Below are 25528 nucleotides of genomic sequence, written 5' to 3'. Positions count from 1 at the left end.
TCCGAGAATGTGAAATGTGTGCCTCCGGGGTGCTGTTTGTGATACAGAAGCAAATTTATGCTCGGTCCAAGTTATTTCCATACATTGCAGCTCGCGCTGTTTTACATCTGTTGGGGGAAATGAGGACAATACCATCACCTCGCTGCCGAAGTGCATTGTGGGAGCTGCAGACTGAACAATCGTGAGCTTGTGTGAATATTCAAGTGTATGCAGATGTGACTGATTTTCAATGACAGAATGCATGGAGGAAAAATAGCCTATCAGCAGCGTAATCAGACGTGATGCATGCTCTGAATGGAATATGCATGACAGATTGGCTTCAGAGAACAGAGAGCAGGCCGGTCCTCTGAACCTTGAACAAAAAAAACCTCATTGAGATTCCTTTTCATTACGACTGTGGCTCGACAGAGAAGCAGAGGGACGGCCGGGGGAAGAGGAGTTTAATGATTTCTGATTACAGAGGCTGGAAAAAAGCCTTGCATCACGTACTGGAACATCACTGCAAAGAATTATGCAATTTTACGACAGCGTATTAAGGCCACTAGAAACAAAAACAGAGCTGAGAGAGGGGGCAATATTCAGAGAAACAAAGTCACAAATTTGCGAGTTTATAAATATATATTTATATAGATAGCCAATATGAGATGTTTGCTGTTGCTATGACAACAAGTGAAAGCTACCCTTAGCATGTTAGCCCAACCGCCCGATCAATAATCACCCATAAGATGACAATTTGAACCCAAATAAATAAAACCAACAATAACATCATCATCACCCTGAGGACCTTAACGAGAAGTTTATTTCTCAGATTATACCCGCCTCTCTCGGCTCTGTTTCTTTTCCTACAGTGGCCCTGATACGCCGTCGTACAATTCCCCCCCAGCTGGAAAAAATAGACAAAAAAACACTTGAAATGAGCATTTAGTCATTTTATTTACAAACGTTACCATTGATGCCATTTATATATTCTTCACACGGAAACCTGCTTGCGTGTTCAAATCCTCCCGTCTCTCGGTGAAAAAAATCTAAAGTGCTATCCAAGCAGACGCTTTTTTTTTGTGTTTTTTTTTTAAATATGTTTACGCAAAGAACTCTTAACCGTTAATTACTTTCTCCCTCCCCCGCGAATGAAAAAAGGCACATAGACATAAGAAATACGGCTGGTCGACATGAACGTGTTATTAATACCACAAGGCTCGAAAAGCATGAAAAGCTTGAAAAACTCTCTCAAGGTCTTTAAAAAAATACGTCTGAAATAATCTTAGACATATTTCTTTTTGACTTTTTGCACTAGTTTGGTGAGCTAAAACATTAAACCCTCCGGTGCATGCAGAACCCTTACATTTTGTACAACTGTAATGCTTATTAACGTGATATAATGTCTTTCTAAGCTCACCCTCTCAATCACACTGGAATATGAACCCCTCTGTATATAATTCTCATCAACTGGGGTTTTTATAGCCCCCCCCCTCCAGCTGTTTGGCTTGAACGTGAGTTTTTGGATGCTCATGGGTTGTTGTCACATGTGGTCTCTTCGTCGATCTGCTGCAGGACAGTCACGTCACATGGAGGTTGGCTGGCCGGCTGCAGGAAGACAAGCAGCCACGTTACAACCCGTGTTATTAGAATGGTTCGTTATTAATATCCTTACTGTTGTATCAGGGAACTGAACTCTAATGGTATAACGTACTTATAACGGGGATTTATAGGGTATATTTATGAACATTGGGAGTCTGGCGATGCTTTCTGGTCCAGCAGAGTCCACTGAGGTCCTGACCGATGCAGACTGCTAACTGGCCTGATGATGAAACACCACATTGTAGCGCCACCTGCTGCTGTGATGCTCAACTACTCCTGCTTTTTGGTCTACGGCGACGTGGTTGGGATGGATCCATCTCAGCTCATGGACTACTACTGTTGATACTATTGCTTCTGTTAATACTACCACTACTGCTAATACTACTACTACTATACTACCAACACCAAACACAGTTGGAACCCAAGGGCCTGGGCTGCACCAGATTTCTGCCTAAAAGCCTATGAAGGCAGTTTTTCCTCGCCACTGTCGCTGTAACGCTCCTGGTGATGTTGGGACTTTGAAAATGTATTAACTCTGAACATCATGAGCGTATTCTAGTCCTGCTCAATGTGTGTCCTGAGATGACTTCTGTTGTGATATGACACTATAAGTATAATTGAATTGATTAATTGCCCTGTGATTAATCTGATTGAAGTTTAGATGAAGGACTCGCTGCTCACTCACCTTTGAATCGCACGTAGCAGGAGTTACAGAACAGCTGCTTGTTTCGTATCCTGACTTCAGCGCCGGCTTGCGATCCCCCGAGGTCGGACTTACAGTCGATGCACTGAGGGGGGTCAAAGGAGAGCTGGTTTTAGAGCCGGACTAAGGTGGTCCACAAAGTCCAACAGGGAGATGGGATCAGGACAGAGAGACAGACAGGAGCCCCTTGATTTACATGGATACAAAGAAATGAAGGAAGAAGATGCAGGAGAGAGCGAGGATCAAACCACAGGGACAAAGGGGGGGGGTCGGTTAGTCCGGTTGCAGGATTTGGCACAGAGACACTCTGCTGTGAAAGGATCAGGAAGTTGAGATTCCCCGGGTTAGTCGTGAAGGAAAAAAGTTTTGGAGTGATCAGGCTCCAGGTGTGCAGATGCCCCGGGGTGGGTGGGGGTCATAGGGGTCATAGGGCCCGCCCCCCCACCAGCTCTCACCTTAAAACAGCCCAAATGATAACAGAGCCCGAGGGACTCGATGATCATGGCGGCTCCCTTTCCCAGCGCCGCGTCGCAGAACGTACAGATTTTCTTGCCACTCACTGACCTGGATTACAGAACGCACAGCTGTGATTTCAGACACACACACACACACACACACACACACACACACACACACACACACACACCTACACACACACACACACACACACACACACACACACACACACACACACACACACACACACACACACACACACACTGAACTGATAGATTGTGTGTTTGCTAATGGACAATATTTGCCCTTTTTTCTATTATTAAATATTTATTTTGGATGAGGGCCAAACATGTCTCCTGCCAAAAACACTGGAAAACAAATCTGGAAAATATTTAATAATCTTTTAGCATTTTCATTCAGTTGTTCATCCTGTGTGAATCAGGGAGGAAACAACACTTCAAAACAACACAAAACAACACAAGTGGAGTTAAACTGGGAATCTGTAAAAAAGAAGAAGCTTGAACGTCACAAAAATAACATCAAATATAAACATAAAGTTGGAATATTTTGTTTTCAGACTAATCCTGTTTATTCCTATTTAAATGCATCAGTCATCACTGTTGAACAGGTGCAATGATTCACATTACCCAGGTCAAATTATTTCATGCATAACATTTGACATTTGTAAATTATTCCAACTTTATGGTCGACCCTGGATATTAAAAACTAGAACAAACCCCCATCCAGGACCAGTTTACTAGAACAAACCCCCATCCAGGACCAGTTTACTAGAACAAACCCCCATCCAGGACCAGTTAACTAGAACAAACCCCCATCCTGGACCAGTTAACTAGAACAAACCCCCATCCAGGACCAGTTTACTAGAACAAACCCCCATCCAGGACTAGTTAACTAGAACAAACCCCCATCCAGGACCAGTTAACTAGAACAAACCCCCATCCAGGACCAGTTAACTAGAACAAACCCCCATCCAGGACCAGTTTACTAGAACAAACCCCCATCCAGGACCAGTTAACTAGAACAAACCCCCCATCCAGGACCAGTTAACTAGAACAAACCCCCATCCAGGACCAGTTAACTACAACAAACCCCCATCCAGGACCAGTTAACTAGAACAAACCCCCATCCAGGACCAGTTTACTAGAACAAACCCCCATCCAGGACCAGTTTACTAGAACAAACCCCCATCCAGGACTAGTTAACTAGAACAAACCCCCATCCAGGACCAGTTAACTAGAACAAACCCCCATCCAGGACCAGTTAACTAGAACAAACCCCCATCCAGGACCAGTTTACTAGAACAAACCCCCATCCAGGAACAGTTAACTAGAACAAACCCCCCATCCAGGACCAGTTAACTAGAACAAACCCCCATCCAGGACCAGTTAACTACAACAAACCCCCATCCAGGACCAGTTAACTAGAACAAACCCCCATCCAGGACCAGTTTACTAGAACAAACCCCCATCCAGGACCAGTTTACTAGAACAAACCCCCATCCAGGACCAGTTAACTAGAACAAACCCCCATCCAGGACCAGTTTACTAGAACAAACCCCCCATCCAGGACCAGTTAACTAGAACAAACCCCCCATCCAGGACCAGTTAACTAGAACAAACCCCCATCCAGGACCAGTTTACTAGAACAAACCCCCATCCAGGACCAGTTAACTAGAACAAACCCCCATCCAGGACCAGTTTACTAGAACAAACCCCCATCCAGGACCAGTTATCTAGAACAAACCCCCATCCTGGACCAGTTAACTAGAACAAACCCCCATCCAGGACCAGTTAACTAGAACAAACCCCCATCCTGGACCAGTTTACTAGAACAAACCCCCATCCAGGACCAGTTTACTAGAACAAACCCCCCATCCAGGACCAGTTAACTAGAACAAACCCCCATCCAGGACCTGTTAACTAGAACAAACCCCCCATCCAGGACCAGTTAACTAGAACAAACCCCCATCCAGGACCTGTTAACTAGAACAAACCCCCATCCAGGACCAGTTTACTAGAACAAACCCCCATCCAGGACCAGTTTACTAGAACAAACCCCCCATCCAGGACCAGTTAACTACAAAAAAAAACCCATCCAGGACCAGTTAACTAGAACAAACCCCCATCCAGGACCAGTTTACTAGAACAAACCCCCATCCAGGATCAGTTAACTAGAACGAACCCCCATCCAGGACCAGTTAACTAGAACAAACCCCCATCCTGGACCAGTTAACTACAAAAAAACCCATCCAGGACCAGTTAACTAGAACAAACCCCCCATCCAGGACCAGTTAACTAGAACAAACCCCCATCCAGGATCAGTTAACTAGAACGAACCCCCATCCAGGACCAGTTAACTAGAACAAACCCCCATCCTGGACCAGTTAACTACAAAAAAACCCATCCAGGACCAGTTAACTAGAACAAACCTCCATCCAAGACCAGTTAACTAGAACAAACCCCCATCCAGGACCAGTTAACTAGAACAAACCCCCATCCAGGACCAGTTAACTAGAACAAACCCCCATCCAGGACCAGTTATCTAGAACAAACCCCCATCCTGGACCAGTTAACTAGAACAAACCCCCATCCTGGACCAGTTAACTAGAACAAACCCCCATCCTGGACCAGTTAACCCAGTATCCACCAGTGACAGGTCAGCAGCTGGTTGTGAAGCGAAGCGGTGTTGGGTTGTCATGGTTACCTGCTCCGTTGCTGAGGGCCCTCTGACGTGGGCTCCGGGGACGTGGCGGTGGACGACGGCGTGGAGGACTGCTGGGACCAAGGGAACGAGGGGTTTCCCGCCCCGCCTCGCAGGGAGCCCATGGAGGAGGAGGAGGGCAGGGTGGAGGAGGAGCCGGGTCGCGGCGCCCCAGAGAGGGCGGAGTGAGGCCGGGCGTAGTTTTGGACGTGAGAGACGCTGCTGGTTCTCGGGGTCCACGACGAACGCCAGGAGTTGTAGGAGTCCAGGTTGTCGAGAGACTCGCCTCTGCAAAGCCAAGCCACGCCCACATTAGAGGTGTTCAGGGACCTGGCTACTCACGCTACCGGGGCCTTTTTACGTCAAAACACCCGATCACATGTTGCCACGGCAACGTGAGAGTAGCCAGACTGATCAAACAGGAAGTTAGTCACCATCACCATCACATCCACACATGTACCTGCGTATGGGCGGCATGTCGGACTCCTTCACGCCGCCAGCGTCGGGCTCGGCGGCGGCGGAGCGCTGGCGGATCCAGCTCCTGTCCATCAGCAGCGGAGTCTTCTTCTTCATGTCGTTGAGGATCTGCTGGCGCTCCAGCTCGGCGTGCGACCCCGACTGCAGGCCCTTCTTCTCGGCCAACCCGCCGCCGCCCGTCACTGTGGAGGAGAGAGAGACAGGAAGTGGATGTCAGGGCGGGGCGACCAAGAAACGTTTCTGAGTAAACAGATCCGTAAAATCAGGTGTGATGATGATGATGATGTAGATTCGGTGTTTCCTCCGTCTGGATCACTTTAAATTTAATTATTGGAAGCGATCTGAGAGAAAATCAATGAGGTGATTATTTCGTGGTCGGCTGATTGATTCTCCGTGTTGATTGATCGGCTGTTAATCAAACGTAGTGATCGGGCGGCGAGAGCGGATCTCCACCTCTCTCCGGCTCTCGGTATCTCATGGCGTTCAGGATGTTTCTCCTCTCCGTCTCCAGCTCCGCCGCCGCCCGCCGGGCCTCCCGGTCGGCGGCGGTCCTCGCCATCCCTTCCAGCAGCCACTGGGCCACGCCCCCTCCTGCTGGTGCGTTCACAAGGCCGGCGTCCCATCCGTCACTTATTGTTTCGTTATAGATAGAACTACAAAGATGGAGGACACATTGAATCAGGAAAACTGACCTTTTCTCTGAGGTGCTTCCTCTTCATCGAGCTGCGAACAGGATTTAGATTTCATCCTGTCAAACAAGAGAAAACATGCGTTAGTGCTGCAGATTTTAAAACCTTTTATTCTTTCGTTGCCATCATAAAATATATAATATATAAAATATATAAATAACACAAGTGTTCAAGTATTTTTATACTTCAAACAGTGAAAAATGTTTGTATATCTGCAGAGCGATCACAGCTGGAAACTACATTTATGGCGTCTCTATGAAGATCGTTTGAATTTGTAAACTGATATGATGAATATGAATAATAAAGTTTGTATTATTGTCGTGAGTAACCGTGACAGAGGGGAAGAAGTGGGCGGAGTCTCTACTGACCACTGATCTCTGCGCTGCTGCTCTGCAGCTTCCTGCCGCCTCCTCTCCGCCTCCCTCTCCTCCTCCCTCCTCTTCTGCCATCGCAGCTCTTCCTCCGCAACCATCTTCCTCTCCTCCTCCTCCTGCCTCTCCTTCCTCTGTCTCTCCTCCCGGAGACGCTGCAGCTCCCGCGCCTCCTCTTCCCTCTTCCTCCTTTCCTCCGCCTGCCTCTGGCGCTCCACTTCCGCCTGCCTCTGGCGCTCCACTTCCGCCTGCCTTTGGCGCTCTACTTCCACCTGCCTTTGGCGCTCCACTTCCTCCTGCCTCTGGCGCTCTTCCTCCACTTTCCTCTGGCGCTCCTCTTCCTCCTCCTCCCTCTTCCTCTCCTCCTCCTCCTCCTCCTCCTCCTCCCACGGCGGCTGGTTGAGGGGAGAGCGGGGCGAGTGAGGGCTGATGATGTGGCGGTTCACCTCCAGGCTGACGGGCTGCGAGGGGAGAGAGGGAAAGAGGAAGCAATCAACACACGATGGCATCAGTCTGACCTTTGTTGACCTCCAGGAGGAAGTGCAACCGCCGAGGAACTCCCGAGCTGAAGGAAAGCTAAAGGGGGAGTTTTTGTTGCAAAACTGGGAGGGAGGTGGGAGAGTCGTTACGGGAAACAAAGCCACGTTGTTCTGCTCTTTTCTGTGAAACAGAAACAGCAGCTCCTCACCGACGTTCCTGCTGTACGACTCAGATAATCAGATAATCAGAACAATCATTCAGATAATTACTGCTATATAATATGAAACGTTTCAGCCTCTTTAATGTAAGACGTCGTTACCTCCAGTGGGTCGGTGCTCCTGGCGATCTCCTCCTGATCCTTCAGCCACTCCTCCTGCAGCTTCTCCTGGTCGCGCTTGTATTTCTCCTGATGGAGGTCAAAGGTCAGAGAAAATTAAACAACATATTGTACAGAAGAAGAAGAAGAAGAAGGCTTGCGTTGCAGCTGACTTGTATTCAGACGCGGCACACCTACGAGTTATCTAACATCAAAGTGCGAGAGAGAGAGAGACGGCGGTCCCGGGACAGGAAGTCTCCCCGCCGTCGACCGTGAAATCAGGCCGTGTTTCCAGCAGGGAATAACACGGAGGAGGAGCAAGCCTTCTTTTGGACACCTTTGATCTCCGTCCAGAAATAGAGCCTCAGTAAAAGTTCTACTAGACTCCGGTCGGACACTCGACAGATGCTCGTTTATGTGGAGGACTTCCTCGTCTCGTTGTCAGGGAGACGACCTACAGATGGTGTTTGATTATCATTATCAGGCTGAAACATGGAGACACCTACAACAGGACGACCTTCATGAAGGTTATCACTTTATTGTCTGACCACGGTCCAAATCTTAGAATATTAAAAAATAAGTTAAGTGCAAAACTCAAGGAAATGTAAGTTTATCTCTCACAAGAACTCTTTAGACAGAGAATCATCTGTAAATGTCTTTAATGGCCCCAAACAAACACCTGGTGATTGTGACACATAATGTAATCACTGCACCTGATGCATTTAAATAGGAATAAACTGAGGATTATGTCTGAAAAGTAAATATTACAGCTTTATGGGCAACAGTTTATTTACTCTTTTTGAAAGTCTAGTTGAATTTATCTGAACAAACTACAGAATCAACATCTCTAGTACATGTTAGGCTAAAAAACTCACAAAAGCCAGATTTCCTGCTCATTTTTTTTAATGATCCTGTGTTAGTTTCGGTGTACCTAATAAAATTAATTATTATTATTATTATGCATCTTGCATTATGCATCTATTTGCACCATGCAAGCCAGCATGCTTTTCTGGCTATTCTGACCCACAATCCTTTGCACAGATATTGCAGCCTGATGGCGGCTCAGCTTACGATGGATGTTTGAGGAACCCAGTGTTTGCCATTAAGTACCTGTAGGATGCGCTCCTGCTCCTTCTGCCATTTCTCCTGTCTCTTGCGCTCCTCTTCCGGGTCCCAAGACCAGCGGCTGGAGGTCAGGGTGAGAGGAGGGACGGGGATCTGCAGAGAAGATAAATCCTCAGACCCTTTCATTCCTCATCTTCATGTGCTTTTTCTCAGAGAAAGAAGTGGACTACTTACATCCGGCATCACAGACTCCGATCCTCCTGTAAAAAAGAGAGAAAATCCTCCAGTCAGTATCTTGACTCGTGAACCCTCGAGGGGCCGAAGCGCCGCAGCAACACAAAGCTCTGACAGGCTTATTAAAGTCTCTGCTCGGTTTCTTCTCTTTTCTTTTTGTTAGTCCGCCAATTCATCACTGAATATGACAAGAAGGTAATTGATGTTTTCAACCAGCGTGGAGCAACAACACAAAGGTCAGATTTCACCCACTCGGACTTTTATTGATTCTCTCGATTCCAGATCGCACACTTTGTTGACATTTACCGCCCGATAAGGTCCTGAATAGAGAATCAATAAAGTGAATCTGTGAGGACAAACAAGGTCGAAGCAAACACACGTGTGAGCGGCGTGCTTTCAGATGCAGACGTACGGTGCATGCAGATTGGTGTTGTGGTCGGCACGCTGACAGGCTTTTTAACAGGCTTTTCTTACTTACAATCACTTATTTCAGCTTTTTCAAAAATAATAAAGCATTTCCATAATTTGCCCCTCAAATATAAAAGTAGACGCCCTTGAAAAGCATGTCAGCGTCCCAGGTCAAAGGTCACTGCACACTCAACCCTGTTTACCACAGAGGTAGACCAGCGCACTGACACCGGACCCAGATCCACCTGGAGGGAGGGAAGGGGGGCACAGCAGGACCATCAGAACAAGACTATCTAATCCCCACAGCTCCTAACTAATCAATCAATGAGTCTGAGAGGAAACATGCAAAAAAACATGAAATAATCCCCTTGGGGAATCTAAAGGGAAATCAGACAAAAGCACAGAGAACCAGCCACCAGAAGACACAGATCATTATTATTATTATTGTAATAAAGAGAGATTCAAACTGTTTTCTTTCTTTTTTTTACCTTTTTCAAAAAACTCTGACCTCCGTTTTAAGTTTTTCAAAGATATGGGTTCTGACTCTACGTGAGGGATGGAAGTAGAGGAAACAAGTGTTATCTTCTTATATTACAAATACATTAATCACACATAATCATAACCACGTGTTTCCGGTTACACCGCTCAGTAAATGTTCATCGATATCCACGGTGTTTGCAAAGTGTTTCTGGGAATCGACCCCGTGACCTTTCCCCCGTTCTGCGTGCTCCGCTCTTTACCTTTGTTCCTCAGGGTCACCGGCGGCTCACGGAAACCCCCGTTAACGCCGTTTGAAGCCGCGTCCTGCAGGAAAGACACGCTCGTTATGTAATACAGAAAATTAGTAAAAACCTGGAGTTGGTTCGGGGTGACTCACGAGGAGCGGGCGGGCGGCGGCCTCCTGGACCGGCGGCAGCGGCTTCACGGCGGTGGAGCGGCGCGAGGTGAAGTCCAGGCTGGAGCCGACGACGTTGTTGTCATGGGAACCTAGAAGTATTGGATGATCCGTACTGGTCAGATTGATGGTCTTATGGCTTTTAAATGGCAGGGAGGTTGGATCTCTGTCCCAGTCTGCATGCCGATGACGTCACGGAGACAAAAAAAACACAAGACGTGTGTTTGCACGTGGAGTTTTCTGTGTGTGTGTGTGTGTGTGTGTTAATGCAGAGCAGCAGGGTGAGACAGAGAAACCTCCCCCAGCCATGCAGCGGTGTTAGAGCATCCATAAACCCAGTGTTTTAACAAGGACTCTCCGTTAGTTCAAGTGAGCTACTCTGAGGGTTTATTGGTTTTGGAGACACTGTGAAGCCCACTTAAAGGGGACCGGGGGGGGGGGGGGGGGGGGGGGGACACCGCGAGGAATGCTGATGAGACGGGAAAAAAGAAAGGAATAACCAGAAAGACATAAACAACAGCCCGTCACCAGGTCTGAGATCATCTACGGACGAAAAACCAATTCAAGTGTCACAACCGTTTAGTAACAGAAGCAGCGTAAGCAGAGCTGTCAGGTCCAGGATCGGGACCCCCCCCCCCCCCCCCCCCCCTTTAAAGTGGACCGGCCCCGTCTCCCACAACAAACCAAACGGCATTCGGGCCAACTCACTGTTGTTGCCACGGTGACGTATGTCGATGATGAGGCTGCCCTCCTGCAGAGCCTCCTCCATGCTGGACTTCCAGTCCACGTAGCTCATGTCCGCCACCTGCTGGCCGTTCAGCGTCAGCACCTCGTCACCCACCTGGAGCTGGCACATCTCAGCTGGGCTGCCTGGAGGAGGAGGAGGACGAGGAAGGGGAGGAGGAGGAGGGGGAGGAGGAGGAGGAGGAGGAGGGGGAGAGAGAGACGAGGAAGAGAGAGAGGAGGAGGAGAGGAAGGAGGAGGAGGAAGATGTAATTTCCTGTATTCTGATTTTAATATGGGTAGGTTTTGTTAAGTGGTTCCTGTTAGATGACATGATATTAAAAAGCTAAAAATACAGAAGTTGATTGCGTGACTAATCCAGAGGATCTATTTATGCTCGCATGCAACCGCAATTTCTGTTAAATGACTTTTTCTGTTGATGTCATCAAATCACGTTTAGAGGAGTCAGAGTACGTTCTCCAATCAACTCTAATGTCTCATAACGTCTTTTCTTCTCTAACTGGAGGGAATCGTTTCCTTCTTTTGTATCCTAACTACGTGATTCTGTTCCTCCCCAAGCCTGCATTTAATCTACTTTTAAGAGGCAATTAAATTAAATATGAAACCATACGCTCAGTACAATGATGGTTAAAACAAAGTATCGATACAGAATTATCGAGACGTTCCTCGAGATACTGCGACGGTTAAAAACCCCAGATGGAAGCGAGGTTCAGACCCAGCAGATCTGACCCACATAGAAGCTGGCCTACATAAGTCTGGCACCGCAACCTGCTGACAACCAGCAGCGCTGCAAATATAATAGTTTAAATATAACTACGCACTTCAAGGCAGCCGGTCTTTGTCCGAGCAGCAAACACGTCCCACCGGAGGGCTGAATACAGCTTTTATTTTGAAGGTCTCTCTGCTCCTTACCTGGCTGGATGGAGGTGACGCGAGCGCCCGTGGAGTCCCAGACCGCCTGGAAGCCGAAGTCTTTGCTGCTGTTGGGCTTCTGGTTCAGGCTAATCCGCATCTCACGGCAGTTCTCCTGGAAACAGAGAGATGAGAACATCGGAGACAACCATGTCAGGCTTCATGTGTCGGCTTTTGGCAGGAAACACTCGTATTAATCATTCAGAGCTGCTGATTAAACGCCAACAACGTCATTTCTGCAGTGTCATTAATTTATAGCAAGAAAATAGGTTGCAGCAAATGTTTGATTGACTAGAAATACATTCAATATAATACAAATATACGGTCTGATTGTTTTACCTGGCTGGTTTCTTTGGGTGGAGCAGGACCGACCGGGGCTTCGGGCTTGACAGGTGAGACAGTCTTCACCGCGGTCTTGACCTCCTCCTCCTCCTCCTCGTCCTCGGTGCTGCGAGCCGAGCTGGTCTGAGAGTGGGCCTCGTCCTCCGAGGTCATGAACTGGTGGTAGCGGCTCGGCACCGCCGACTTCCTGGAGACGTCGCCGTCGCCGTTGACGCGTTTCTGAGGGTCGTCCACCTGTCGGAGGCAGAGTCAAGAATAACCTGAATTACAAAAGCCTGGGAGAGATGGTAGAATGAGGCGATCTTCACCCGATCCACGAACTGATCTGAGAGGAACGAACCTGAGGCTGAAAATAGCATCAAAACACTAGTTTCATCTAATATTCATCAGATCGGACTCTTAGGTAACGATGCAGAAAAAAACACCTGCTGCACCTGAGCAACGAGGGTAAACACGTGACCTCGTGACCTCTGCATGTCCTTGTGTTTGGGACGGTGTGGTACTCACCGTGAGGGCTCGGGGGAGCGGGGTGAGGCGGGACGACTGGGCCCCGAAGGGCCTCGGGGCCACCACCGAGGTGAGCCGCGCGCTATCCGATCTCTGGTAGCTCCTGGGGAGGGAGGCGGAAACCCGAGACACCCCGGGAGGCCTGGCTTCCATTGAGCCGGTCTGCTGCTGCGGCGGTGGTGGTTGTTTGTGCAGAAACCCGGAGGAGGGGGCCTCGGCCTCGGGCTGCGTGCGGGACAATGGGAGCCTCGGTCGGGGCTCCTTTTCCAGGGAGGCGGCCGTCGAGCTGGCCTCCGTCTTTACGGTGCGTTCTGGACTCCTGTGTGGCGGTGCTGGTGCTGCAGAGCGGAGGCCGATGGCGGTCGTGGCGTCTCTGCCTGCAGGACGGTCCACGGTGTCGGATCCCCGCGGGGCGGGAGGGGGAGCTGGGGAGGCGGTGGCGGGGGAGGGGGGGTCGGCCTCTTTCAGAACGGGCTCCGGGGGTTCAGAGGAAGAGTACGGAGTGTCAATGGTGTAGCTCCGGGCGGGGAGGGTTCGGGTACGCGGGGCAACCACAGGTGCGTTAAATACGTCCTCGTCGTCCAGGTAAGACAGAGATCCCAGGCGACCGCCGATGCTGTTCCTTCCTTTAGTTTCTCTGTCAGAGGGGGAGGAGGGGGAGGGGATGAAGGAGTAAATAGGTGGAAATTAGAGAGGAGGATGGAAAAAGGTGCAATTAAGGGAGATGAAGGGGGAGAAAGTGACAGGAAAACAGAAAGAAGAGCAGGTAGAAAAGAGGAGGGTGGGGAGAGGTGGGGCAACAAGAAAAAAAAGAAGATTAGATTTCACTTTCACACTGACTGGAGGAACAATTACAGAGTCTCCTCATTCACTGCACAAATAAGCCTCTATTCTGTGTTTAATCACCTGGTCTTCTATTACCTGAGCGGAGGATCGCCCTCCGAGGGTCAAAGAAGAAAACGTGTAAAAGAGGAAGAAATTCAGTGTGTGTTGCCAGCATGAGAACATAAACGCAGCATTAAAGTCGACCTGATCAGGTGTTTCTCTCACCTCTCCTCTTGCATCTCCTTGAAGGTCTTGGACCTCCTGCCGCCGCCGCTGGTGATCTGCTCGATTTCGTCGCGCTCCTCTTTCTTCTTCACGATGTCAGAGTTCACGCTCCGGCGCCGGTTCTTCCATTTGCTCAGGTCCTGCAAGAGAAACCGTTAAACTTGAGACGCAGATTGAAAAGCAGCCCGGCTGCGTTGCAGGTCGGACTGAAGGGTTTTTCTTCAAACCCCAGAAAGGACTACATTTGAAGGTGTTCTATTTGTGTGCTAGGCTCCTCCCGGCTCACCTCCCCTGGGTGTCGGAGGCTGTGTGACCTAAATGCTGCTTTAACGCTCCAGTAGCTTTTTGCCAATGAAACCGATCAGACAGCCGACAGACACAGACCTGCATAACTTTATATTATTACCGATCCACCTGAGAATGAGCGCTGCCTTTTGAAAATGAACAACTTTACATGGATTAATCTAGTTATTTTTTATATTAGGGTCTATTCATCCGTCTATATCATAACACAATTTCAATACGGAACGATTTCCCCAAAAAACAACATACGGATCCAAAAATCATCCCCCTCAATGATCACTTGTGACCCACTAAGAGACCCTGCAGGCCTTGGCCTCTATTTCCTTCTTATCTGATTATTTTGTTGCATTCAGGACTCTTCAAAGAGTATTTGGAGCCCACATGGGGGTTTGACGCCCAGCTGTTCATCATTCTCGGGTCAAACACCGCCGCTCTCAGACAAAAAGAACCACAGAGAGAGCAGGCAGGCCGCAGCAGGATGAAACATCTCCTGGATTGCATTCATTCAAAATCCGGCACCTTCCCTGGTGCCGATGTGCTCATTTGTGCTTTTGGACACAGAAAATAACATTTAATCATTTCTGATTCACAGCTTTGTTCTCACTAACGCTGACTGGCTGTCTTTATTCTCTCTCTATGATGAGGATCTATTCAGATCTATGAGGACAGGTCATAGCCAGAGGGTCTAAACCCCTGCTCTCATTGTCACAGCACAGATCCTTTAGATCCACCTTCCACTTCTGTGTCGGGAGCAAACACCTCCTTCAGCTCGTCTTGATTCTAAAGCAGGAACATGTCAGTTACTCACGTCCTGCCATTGGTCCTCGGTTTCCTTCGTCTGCTCACGGAACTTCTGCAGCTCCTCGTAGCGATCCTGCCGCTCCACCAGGATGTCGCTCGTTGATTTGCTCCTGTGGAAAGAGATGATCGAGGGTTTTTTTTAAATTCCAGCAGCTCGAGTAGAGATGTTTAGTTTGTATCCTCGCAGAAGCAACCCAACAATAAAATAACATATCCACTCCAAGCCATGCACCATCTCTTACCAGGGTGTCAAACAACCTGTCGAGGGAAAATAAACACCCAAAGTCAAATAGTGGGAATCATCGTTGTTCCTCCCATCCATGTGTTTGGATGAACCTGTAACTGTTAGTTTGCAAACACAGCAACCATAACAAACCAGTGGAAGCTCAGTGGGTTAGTACCATGGATCACAGCCCCCCCCCCTCCCCATCATGCAACAGCAAAGTCACTCCCAGCCTCCAGAAACAGCCGTAGACTTACCGTTAACATCAATGTCTCACATTCGCTCAGAACGACTGCAGGTCAGCAGGATGAGCCAGCGGATTGCTGCTGTGAGCAACTTTGTTGCTTTGTCAACAGAGCTTTGTGGAGCAGCAACAGCCCCCTCAGCCCACCCTCACCCAAAAACACCCTGAACTTGGCCCTGAGCCAGACAATACGCAGCGTTGTGTGTCAGCATTTAGCAGCTAGCGAGTGAGAACAGGCAGCACAAAAGCATGGGGGGGGGGGAGCGAGGTGCGACCGCAGGAGGCCACATTCCTGTGGAGCAACTCACCCATCGACACTCTCTGTCCGCTGTCTGGGAAACACAAACACACACACACAGCAAAGTCACATTTCTGCAGGTCTGAAGACCTGGAGGCCAGTTAGTGACCCTCAGACCAGCTGATTCCCAGCCGGCTGCAACACGATGGGTGGAGGGATTTAGATTCACAACTAATTCATGATTTTTTAATTGGGACATGTTTCTTCTCCAGTCCGTTGTAAGCTGATAAAAGTGGTGTAGCAAATTATATATTATTATTTAGATAATAATTTGATTATGTAATCATCTTTTGGGGAAAAAGTTAAAGTGATTATAATAATTTAAATACACAAATGCAAATTTAATTCCAAAGATTACATTAATTCATGCTTTCATTTTAGTATTTAAATAAAAAAGTAATATTTTTGTAAATTTTGTATTTTTAATCGATTTTTGGAAGTTTCGATTTTGAATCTTAGAAAATAAGAATTGTGAATTTCACATGAATCCATTTTTTTGCCCACCCCTAACGTGAACCCAACTGGTTTTCGTTTAAAGGGACGGTCCACGACTCATTCCTTCCTCTTGCTTTGTAGTGATATTTACATTTGAAAAACCCAACAGCTCTTTCCAGAAATGATCCTGGAAAGCTTTCATCGTAGAACCCGAGAGGTTCCTTCAGACCTGAAGGAACCTCCTGGATGAAAACCCAAAGTGAGTCCAGTAGTCCACAACAAACCCTTCAAGGACCACCAGGACCCAGATGACTGGGATTATTCACCCACAACCCCACATGTGTGTGTTTCCTCTAAACAACGCCGTCTTTCTGGAGACTCCGACGTGATGTCACCATGACGTCACCATGATGTCACTGGAAACACGGCTGGGATCGACTCAGGTTTAAATGGTGGCTTTGTGTTCGTGTGTGTGTGCGGGGCAGAGTTGTGTTGGGGGTTACCATGGCGACCACCGGTGGCATCTTCCTTTCAGAGCCGTGGGGAATTTCTAGAGTCTTTCATGTCAGACAGGACCGGGTTCAAGGTGCGTTCAGGACGTTATGTTTGGACATTACTCAGCCTCGGACGTTTCCACACCCTCCCGCTGCCGGAGCTTCACATGTGGGTGTGAAGGAAAACAACCTGAACCCGGAGTCGATGCATTCCATCACAACATCACCACGTCTCATTTTCTTTATTGAGCTCGTATTATACAGGATATATAAACCCATTCACAAGGCAAACTCGGTCTGAAAACAAAACAACACAAAAATGCTAAATCATTTTGATATTTTTTGGTTCTCGTGATGATCTTTGTTCAAAATAAATAAATAAATAAAAATCACACTTCAAAAACACGTCGACTCGGCATAACCCATGTCCCTGTGCTGATGATGTCATCAACTTAGAGGAAACAACATTTAAAACAGGAAAAAAGCTGCTGAGAGAGAACACCATCTGTGACACCTTCGGACCAATCACAAGCTGGATCCAGGTGCTACTCTAGACCACATCACCAAGTCTAGACCACTTCAAATGGCGCTGGCCTTCATGGCGGCCAGCCTCTCCACCATCAGCCTCTTCTTGTATCGCAGCTGACTGGCTTCCCTGATCGCCCGCCATCTCTGCAGGTCGCCTTCGCTGCAGGACGACGGCACCGACGGCGTGGACGACCACGGCGTCCGATTGGCCGACGGGTTTCCTCCCTGATCGGAATGAACTCCCAGTTTGCGTACGAGCATGTCATCTGTTTGAGGACGCGCCTCGTCTCCGGTCTGATTCCCTTTATCCTCCTGGATCAGAGGACTCGGGGGGCACAGGAGCCTGGCCTTGAGGTCGGGGGGCAGAGCCCAGGGTTCTGGGACCGGCATGGGGGCGTAGTTGTCGGGGGCTCCGGAGAGAGGCCGCTGCTGCTGAGCCTGCTGGCTCTTCTCCTTACGGAAAACCACGTCGTCCTGCTCGATGTCAGGGAACTCGCTCTCGTCCTCGTCGCCGCGGGCAACGGCGTGTCGCTGGGTGATGATGTTGAGCTGCGGCTCAGATGTGTAGCGGCGGTGGCGGCTGGTGGACAGCTGAGTCTTCATCATGGCCAGGTCGGCGTTGGACTGGAAGGCCAGGGTCCGCCTGGTGAACATGTCGTCGTTCTCCAGGTCCGGGGAAATGCTCTCATAGTCAAAGGGGTCCGGGGGTTCCCGGGGGTCTTGGCGCCCCAGGAGGGGCCACTGCTCGCATTTGACCAGCCTGGGACCCGAGGCCGGGTCCACGGGGGCGAACACTAGAGGAGGGGTCCCTAACAGGGGGGTCGGGGGGAGAGTGAGTGCTCGAGTGAGTGGACTGCAGGGTGAAGAGAGAGAGAAGGACAGAGAGCTGGTGAGTGCATGCAGGTGAACCGGATCACAGAGCAGGAAAAAAAGGAGGCGGAGCTACAGTCAGGGGTGATATTTGATTTAAAACAGACGTCCAATCAAATCACACGCTAGGAAATATAACTATCGCTGGAATAAAAGCAGGAAGATGCTGAGAAGCAAACACGCGTGTCACAATTCATCGCATATCCTTCGGAGGACCGCGAGGGCCGAACACAGGATTTCCTGTTTCCGACTCTCGTCGCCTAGCAACCAGCTGCTCTCGACAAGAAAGAGCGTAGAGGAGGTGATTATGTGATTAAAAATGGAGCCAAAGATCATATTTTATTCTTTTTTTTTGGTTGCCTTTATTCAGAGAGGGCAGTGTGAGAGTGTGTGAACTTGGCACCGCTGCAGTGAGGACTGTTTAATGGCTTGCCACGTTAATCAAAATTAAATTGTAATCTGTGTGCAATGAATGAATTTCTGGTGGGGAAGGATCAATGGGTCGGATCCTCTGAATCTGGAGAAAGAAGGCCACGTTTCGAGTTTTCGAGTCTTCGAACGCAGCCTCCGAAGGAAGCGGCGGCTGGACCGGGACACAGCGAGTGTATATTCTATTATAAGTACTTTAAAAAGCAGCTCAGCATCAGAAATCCAACCTCCTCTAAGAGGAGCTGGTCGTTTGTTTTCCTCCTTACAAAGCTGGCTGCTCTAAAACATTCCTCCACTCTCACACTCATGCAGCCGGATGGACCTTTTCCCCACCACGAGGGTGGCGTGAGCCGGGGCCTCGTTTGAGTGGGAGGGAGGGGGGGAGGGGCCAGAGGGGGAGGGGGCGGGGCCGGAGGACAGCCAAGGACTGATGTCACAGTCCGAGTCATCTGAGGAAGAGGCTGACTTCTTATAGCTACAGCAGGGGGTGAGAGAGAGGGAGAGAGAGGAGAGAGAGAGAGAGAGAGAGGGAGAGAGAGAGGAGATGGAGAGAGAGAGAGAGAGAGAGAGAGAGAGAGAGAGGAGAGAGAGAGAGGAGAGAGAGAGAGAGAGAGAGAGAGAGAGAGAGAGAGAGAGGGAGAGAGAGAGGAGATGGAGAGAGAGAGAGAGAGAGAGAGAGAGAGAGAGAGAGAGAGACAGCAGCAGGGAAAGAGAAAGAAACGTAAAGTGGTTAAATTTCATGCAAAGTAGAAAAGAAAGAAAAGATCTTGTAAGAAGCAGGGAATATCTTGTATCTGTGACATTGCTATAATATATATATATATATATATGTATATATATGATGCGATATATATATATATATATATATATATATATATATATATATACTGTATATATGGGTATAGAGGTATGCTTGATGTCCACACCCTCACACACCTGAAGCCTTGCATCTTCTTGTACCAGGGTCTCGTCTGAGAGCCCAGTTTGATCTTCTGTACGTGGACGTCTTCGTCCGGCGTCCAGAACTTGGGTAAGAACTTGTCGTAGGACTGTTTGACGACGGGCTGAGGTTTGATGCCCATCTTGCGTGAGTACAGGTCGTCCTGGACGGGGTCGGCGTAGCCCACGTCATCATCGTCCTCGTCCTCCGAGTCGCCGTACGTCTCCCTGAACAGGCTGTCGGAGGAGACGGGGCGGCGGTGGTCCACCGTCACGGAGCCCTGCTGGGGGGGCAGCGTCTCCACGCCGCCGCCACCGCTGCTCAACAGAGACAGCCAATCACACGTGTCAAATGACTTTGTCAGCAGCATCACAGCACGCCAGTCACGCAGACGAGGTCACGCACAACAACCTCCCATGAGATGATGTAATAGCAAACCAAAGCAAACGAGGGACACGCCCCTCCAATCAGCAAACCATCAAATCCAGACGCCAAAACAACGACGAGCTGCAGCTAAAAAAACAACTCAAACTGTTAGAGGAGGCACACCACAACCAAAGGCGTTGCCGTGGTTACGGGTAACCGTGCAAAAGAAAAAACTCAGGGCGAAGCGCTCTCATCAGGCAGCCGCATCACAGTCACACCGCCGCTTCCTGTTTCTCTGACCTGAGGAAGGTCACGTTCTGTTGAGGGGTCACGTGTGCGACTTTGGGCCAGGGGCCACCGCCGCCACTGGACGGCCGTCCTCCTGCCGCCGCCGTGGGGCTGATGGGCACGGCGAAGTTGGTGGGCGGAGCCGGGGAGGGGCTGTGGAAGCGTCTGCTGGCCAGGTCGTCCAGGACGAGGTCGGGGTCCGGGCGGTCGGCGTCCGAGTCGCTGCCGCTCCCGTACTCGTCGGCCCACTGCGGCGGAGGGAGGGGCGAGGCACCCCAGGGTGCTCGGGTGTCACCGTAGCAGTCGGGGGAGAGCATCGCCTCACTGAGGTCGGACAACAAACGCACCGACCATCGACAACACAACACCAACACGGCGGGAGAGGAGAACTTCATTTGAAGCACAAAGGTTTGGGTTCGATCCCGAGAAGAAGAAGAGAGTGTTTACCTGCTGAGCGTCCCCTCCTCCTCGCTGTACGCCGGGCCCACCCAGCTGCGCCGGCTGTCCTCTTGGCGTTCGGCCCTCTTCTTCCTCAGCGGCGCCGGCACGTAGCCCGTCACCTTGTCTTTGGTGGGCAGGAACTGGTTGAAGGGGCCGCTGGCCTTCGGCGTGATGGTCACCGAGCGGCGGTAGCTGAGACCGCTCCTGTTGTCGTCCATCCTGAGGACGGCGTCGGCCTCGGCGTCGCTGCAACAACCTGGAGGAAGAAACCGAAAAGGAAGGTCTGATGTGGAAGCAGGAAAAGGGCGAGGACAGGGAGTTGTGTGCTCTGGCGTGACTTCGGAGGAGTAACAGAGGGGTGCAGGGTGGGAACGGAGGCCTCCTCATTTACAGGCCGGTGTGGACGGCTGAGGAATGTCTCACTGCCAGGGGCTGGGGGGGGGGGGGGGTGACCACTCTGAGTCCACTGTGACCAGGACTTCACCCTCTCAAATATTTATTTATCACAAAACAAGACGTTTTCATCTATATAATATCTTCTTCTCTGGATGCCTTTCAGGATTTCACCACTAGGTGGCGATACACATTTGTTTTCACAAATGGGAGGCAACTTTTTCTGGCTCCGCTGCAGCATACCTTCTTCCCTGTTCACAAATATTTGAACACTTCTGAACGTCTGAACATTTTAATGACGATCCACAGCGAGGATGTGAGAGATCGCCAAAATAAAAGTCAGCTTTTAGAAGGGTAGATGATGTGTGTGTGTCTGCTTACCCTCGCTGCCGCCTTTAAGGGTGGCGTCCGATGAGATGCTCCGGGGTCGGGAGCCCAACGAGTCCAAGCTGTCCAGGGAGTCGTCTCTCCTGTGTCCTCCTCTTCCTCCTCCTCCTCCTCTCAGCTGGACGACCTCCTCTCGCTCGGAGTACCAGCTGTCTCCAAAACCGCTGTCTCGGACGCTGCCGCCTTTCTGACTGGACGATTCCTGCAAAGCCTTACACACACACACACACACACACACACACACACACACACACACACACACACACAGTCAGATAATACGGTGCCAATTACAATATTTAGCTCCACTGTGTGTGTGTGTGTGTGTGTGTGTGTGTGTGTGTGTGTGTGTGGTCTTCTTTGGACTCTCATTCCTGCAGCTTCTGTAAACATGTGGGTTCTCCTGTGGAAGGTTTTTCTTTGCAGGAATAAATTACCATTTGAACCGTTACACCTTGACGAGCTATCGATCTGGCTTTAAAATCATAAGACCATATTTCAAGCTTGAAAATCTGTTTTCTACCATTTAAAATGCAATAATGTACACATAAGTATCGATTAAATGATGTAAATGACATAAAAACACAAAACTAGTGGTTTGTCTGCAGGAGGCGTGTCACTGCTCTTATTTTCTTAAACTCTTATTTTGAAAGGTCTTTTCTTGTTATCAGAGATATTCTCATTTATCTCTTATGAAGCTTTCAGCTGAAGTCACCGGTGGGATCATCTATAAATAGAATATAAACGTATTAAATAACATTATGGGACTGTTTGTGACTCACCTGAAACTAACTAAACCTAACTTCCTGTGAAGATGAACGTTTATTTTGAAAAGATAACATACAGATATCGAGGCGTATATCGACTCACGCGTGTAAAAGCGACACTCTGAAAATGCCATTTCAAAAGCGGACGTTTCTACATAATCAAAGAGACGATGACTTGGATCATCGGAGCTAAACGTACGAGGTATCGAACCTCCGATATTGTAAATCCTGTTCTGTATTACGGAGCAAAGGTCGACGTTCTACACGAGAACTAGAACAAAAACAATCCTTATTCAAGGAATGAAGCGGCTATTTTCCCCTGCAAACGTACGTGAAACCAGATTAAAACATCCGAGTGGAGGGATCAGCTCGTTTACGACACAGATGCATGATGGGAGGCTCGTCTCACCTTGAACAACGCCGTGCCCAGCAAGCCCTCGAACGCCTTCAGGTTCAGGTGAGGTCCATCGTAGCCGCGCTCGCACTGAGCTCTTCTACCAAGCCAGAAGATGGTGATCAGCACCTGGAGGGGAGGAACCAGGAGGGCTCAGTGTGTGTGTGTGTGTGTGTGTGTGTGTGTGTGTGTGTGTGTGTGTGTAGCAGCTGATTGTTAGGATGTGTTTTCCACGCTGACTCTGATATCTGGTTTCCAGGCTCATCCAGAAAACTCTGCTGTTTGTGTTTGCAGGTAAATGACGTGTCAGCTCTTTGTTTCTACGTTGCATTCGATCTCTAGAACTAATATCACATCTATGGGACCAACATTCCCTCATAAACAGTGATTTAAACACTTTTATACATCATCCTTCAACACCTTTTTAAGGCTTAGTCCGGATTAATGTCGGGAAAACTCATAAACTCTGTGTTTCTTCTTCTGTATTTTCTCAAAAAATAAATAAAAACATTTTAAAATGGTCTAAAGATTTAAGACACTGACGTGTAATTGCATCAGTTTTGTTTCTTAAAGTTAAATGTAATGTTTCCTTCACATATTTAGCTGTTTTACATCAAACGTCGTCATGACAATGGTTGAAAAATGTTTTTAAGAGAATGAAGACATCAAATAAAAAACGTTTTTTGTTTAAAGTGTTTAAAAAACGATACAGTAGATGCAGAGATATCTTGTTTTTTCTGTAATTGCACACATTCTTCTTCCTCGTCAACACCTGGCGCCTACATTACCCACAATGCACGTCTCCAGCTAGCCTCAAGTACAGCTGAGGAGCTACAGAGATCTGGTAAGCTCACTGCTTTCTAACTCCACTCCTCAGACCTTTGTTTTTTTATTTTCAAACTTCAGCACCGACTTTCTCTTTATTTATCTCTATTAAAGGTTTATTTCCACTAAATAACAGAAAAGATCAGAACATTGCTTATATTTATCTACTCACATTTTTCAGCCTCCTGTTGGTCTCTTGGTGCCTGAGAGAGAACGAGCAGAAAACAGAGTGTGTTAGAGCGAGAGAGAGAGAGAGAGAGAGAGAGAGAGAGAGAGAGAGAGAGAGAGAGAGAGAGACAATAAAAAACAGAGGGCTTGTTGGGCAGTGAAAGAGCTGGAAAGTGAGAGCACCATCCAGACTAGTGCCAGCACACACACACACACACACACACACACACACACACACACACACACACACACACACACACATAAAAACAACAGACACATTTCTGGAAATATAATCCTGAGCCATGAAGTAAAAGTGTTTTAATTTTTCTAACACTAATCTCACAATCAAGCAGCCGTAAAAATCTCGTTAAAGCTACAAAAAGGGGATTTTTGTTTTTAACGTCCAATAATGAAACCACTAATAACCGTGGGTTTAACATGTGAACACCAGAACAAGGCTCCTTCTGTATGAACACATCTGCTCCTGGGTCAGACCGCTGCTCCCGTCAGGAAAACACCGCTTACAGGTACGTTCACAGGTACGTTTACTGGTACGTTTACAGGTACGTTCACAGGTACGTTCACAGGTACGTTTACTGGTACGTTCACAGTCACAGGTACGTTTACAGGTACGTTCACAGGTACGTTTACAGGTACGTTCACAGGTACGTTTACAGGTACGTTCAGAGGTACGTTCACAGGTACGTTCAGAGGTACGTTCACAGGTACGTTTACTGGTACGTTCACAGTCACAGGTACGTTCACAGGTACGTTCACAGGTACGTTTACTGGTACGTTCACAGGTACGTTCACAGGTACGTTCACAGGTACGTTCACAGGTACGTTCACAGGTACGTTTACTGGTACGTTCACAGTCACAGGTACGTTCACAGGTACGTTCACAGGTACGTTCACAGGTACGTTCACAGGTACGTTTACTGATACGTTCACAGGTACGTTCACAGGTACGTTTACTGGTACGTTCACAGTCACAGGTACGTTCACAGGTACGTTCACAGGTACGTTTACTGGTACGTTCACAGGTACGTTCACAGGTACGTTCACAGGTACGTTCACAGGTACGTTTACTGATACGTTCACAGGTACGTTCACAGGTACGTTTACTGGTACGTTCACAGTCACAGGTACGTTTACAGGTACGTTCACAGGTACGTTCACAGGTACGTTTACAGGTACGTTCACAGGTACGTTCACAGGTACGTTTACTGGTACGTTTACTGGTACGTTTACAGGTACGTTTACTGGTACGTTCACAGTCACAGGTACGTTTACAGGTACGTTCACAGGTACGTTCACTGGTACGTTCACTGGTACGTTTACAGGTACGTTCACAGGTACGTTCACAGGTACGTTCACAGGTACGTTTACTGGTACGTTTACAGGTACGTTTACAGGTACGTTTACTGGTACGTTCACAGTCACAGGTACGTTTACAGGTACGTTCACAGGTACGTTCACAGGTACGTTCACAGGTACGTTTACAGGTACGTTCACAGGTACGTTTACTGGTACGTTCACAGGTACGTTCACAGGTACGTTTACAGGTACGTTCACAGGTACGTTCACAGGTATGTTCACAGGTACGTTTACAGGTACGTTCACAGGTACGTTCACAGGTACGTTTACAGGTAAACGTCACCTGAAACCAGCAGGCCTGAGTGTGGAGCTGCGAGCAGATATCACGACCCGGCTCTAAGGACGGCCATCATCATCAAAACATGCCTAAAGAGGCTTAAAATACATTAATATTCCAATATTCACCATTGATGAACTGATTGTATTATTTAAATGCCAGCCTCTCCTTCCTGTGTGTATCTGTTTCCCCGTCACCCACGGCGACCTCCGAGTCTATTTAGAGGTCGACAAACAGATATAAACAGCTACAGTACATACAGTTACCAGTCACACCCCCCCCCGTGCTACATGTGCTACACATTCCTGCTACAGTGTTGTAATACAATAGTCACA

At 48.6% G+C, this 25528-nt stretch overlaps 2 protein-coding genes across 10 annotated transcripts in view; both read right to left on the bottom strand.

Moving 5' to 3' along the window:
* Positions 1–914: 914 nt before the first annotated feature.
* Positions 915–25528, bottom strand: part of lmo7a (LIM domain 7a) — a 42726-nt gene continuing 18112 nt past the window's right edge. The window contains exons 6-32 of one of the 9 annotated variants that reach the window (XM_084022955.1): positions 23544–23574; positions 22562–22675; positions 21383–21599; positions 20615–20864; positions 15828–15851; positions 15060–15162; positions 13949–14088; positions 12899–13535; positions 12389–12625; positions 12050–12164; positions 11102–11263; positions 10376–10569; positions 10239–10302; positions 9987–10043; positions 9702–9743; positions 9091–9116; positions 8902–9009; positions 7795–7881; positions 7268–7456; positions 6993–7219; positions 6628–6683; positions 6389–6526; positions 5919–6117; positions 5462–5746; positions 2737–2845; positions 2264–2366; positions 915–1584 (exon numbers count right to left, since the gene is read on the bottom strand). In XM_084022955.1, the coding sequence (XP_083879081.1) occupies positions 1562–1584; positions 2264–2366; positions 2737–2845; positions 5462–5746; positions 5919–6117; positions 6389–6526; positions 6628–6683; positions 6993–7219; positions 7268–7456; positions 7795–7881; positions 8902–9009; positions 9091–9116; positions 9702–9743; positions 9987–10043; positions 10239–10302; positions 10376–10569; positions 11102–11263; positions 12050–12164; positions 12389–12625; positions 12899–13535; positions 13949–14088; positions 15060–15162; positions 15828–15851; positions 20615–20864; positions 21383–21599; positions 22562–22675; positions 23544–23574 (3937 nt within the window). In that variant the 3' untranslated portion in view covers positions 915–1561. Of the gene's footprint in view, positions 1585–2263; positions 2367–2736; positions 2846–5461; positions 5747–5918; positions 6118–6388; positions 6527–6627; positions 6684–6992; positions 7457–7794; positions 7882–8901; positions 9010–9090; positions 9117–9701; positions 9744–9986; positions 10044–10238; positions 10303–10375; positions 10570–11101; positions 11264–12049; positions 12165–12388; positions 12626–12898; positions 13536–13948; positions 14089–15059; positions 15163–15827; positions 15852–20614; positions 20865–21382; positions 21600–22561; positions 22676–23543; positions 23575–25528 lie in introns of all 9 variants that reach the window. The other 8 variants (XM_084022952.1, XM_084022957.1, XM_084022956.1 and 5 more) reach the window with 8 other exon arrangements.
* LOC311022002 (LIM domain only protein 7-like) lies at positions 15858–20145 on the bottom strand. Its single transcript, XM_084022985.1, has 3 exons — positions 19510–20145; positions 18896–19048; positions 15858–18127 (listed from the first exon to the last, which is right to left on the bottom strand). Exons 1-3 carry the CDS (start codon positions 19881–19883, stop codon positions 17326–17328), a joined length of 1329 nt encoding a protein of 442 aa, XP_083879111.1. The 5' UTR covers positions 19884–20145; the 3' UTR covers positions 15858–17325.

This window comes from Eutrigla gurnardus, assembly GCF_963514095.1.
Source record: "Eutrigla gurnardus genome assembly, chromosome: 12".
Taxonomy (NCBI): Eukaryota; Metazoa; Chordata; class Actinopteri; order Perciformes; family Triglidae; genus Eutrigla; species Eutrigla gurnardus.
This window is presented reverse-complemented; position numbering and strand designations above follow the sequence as displayed.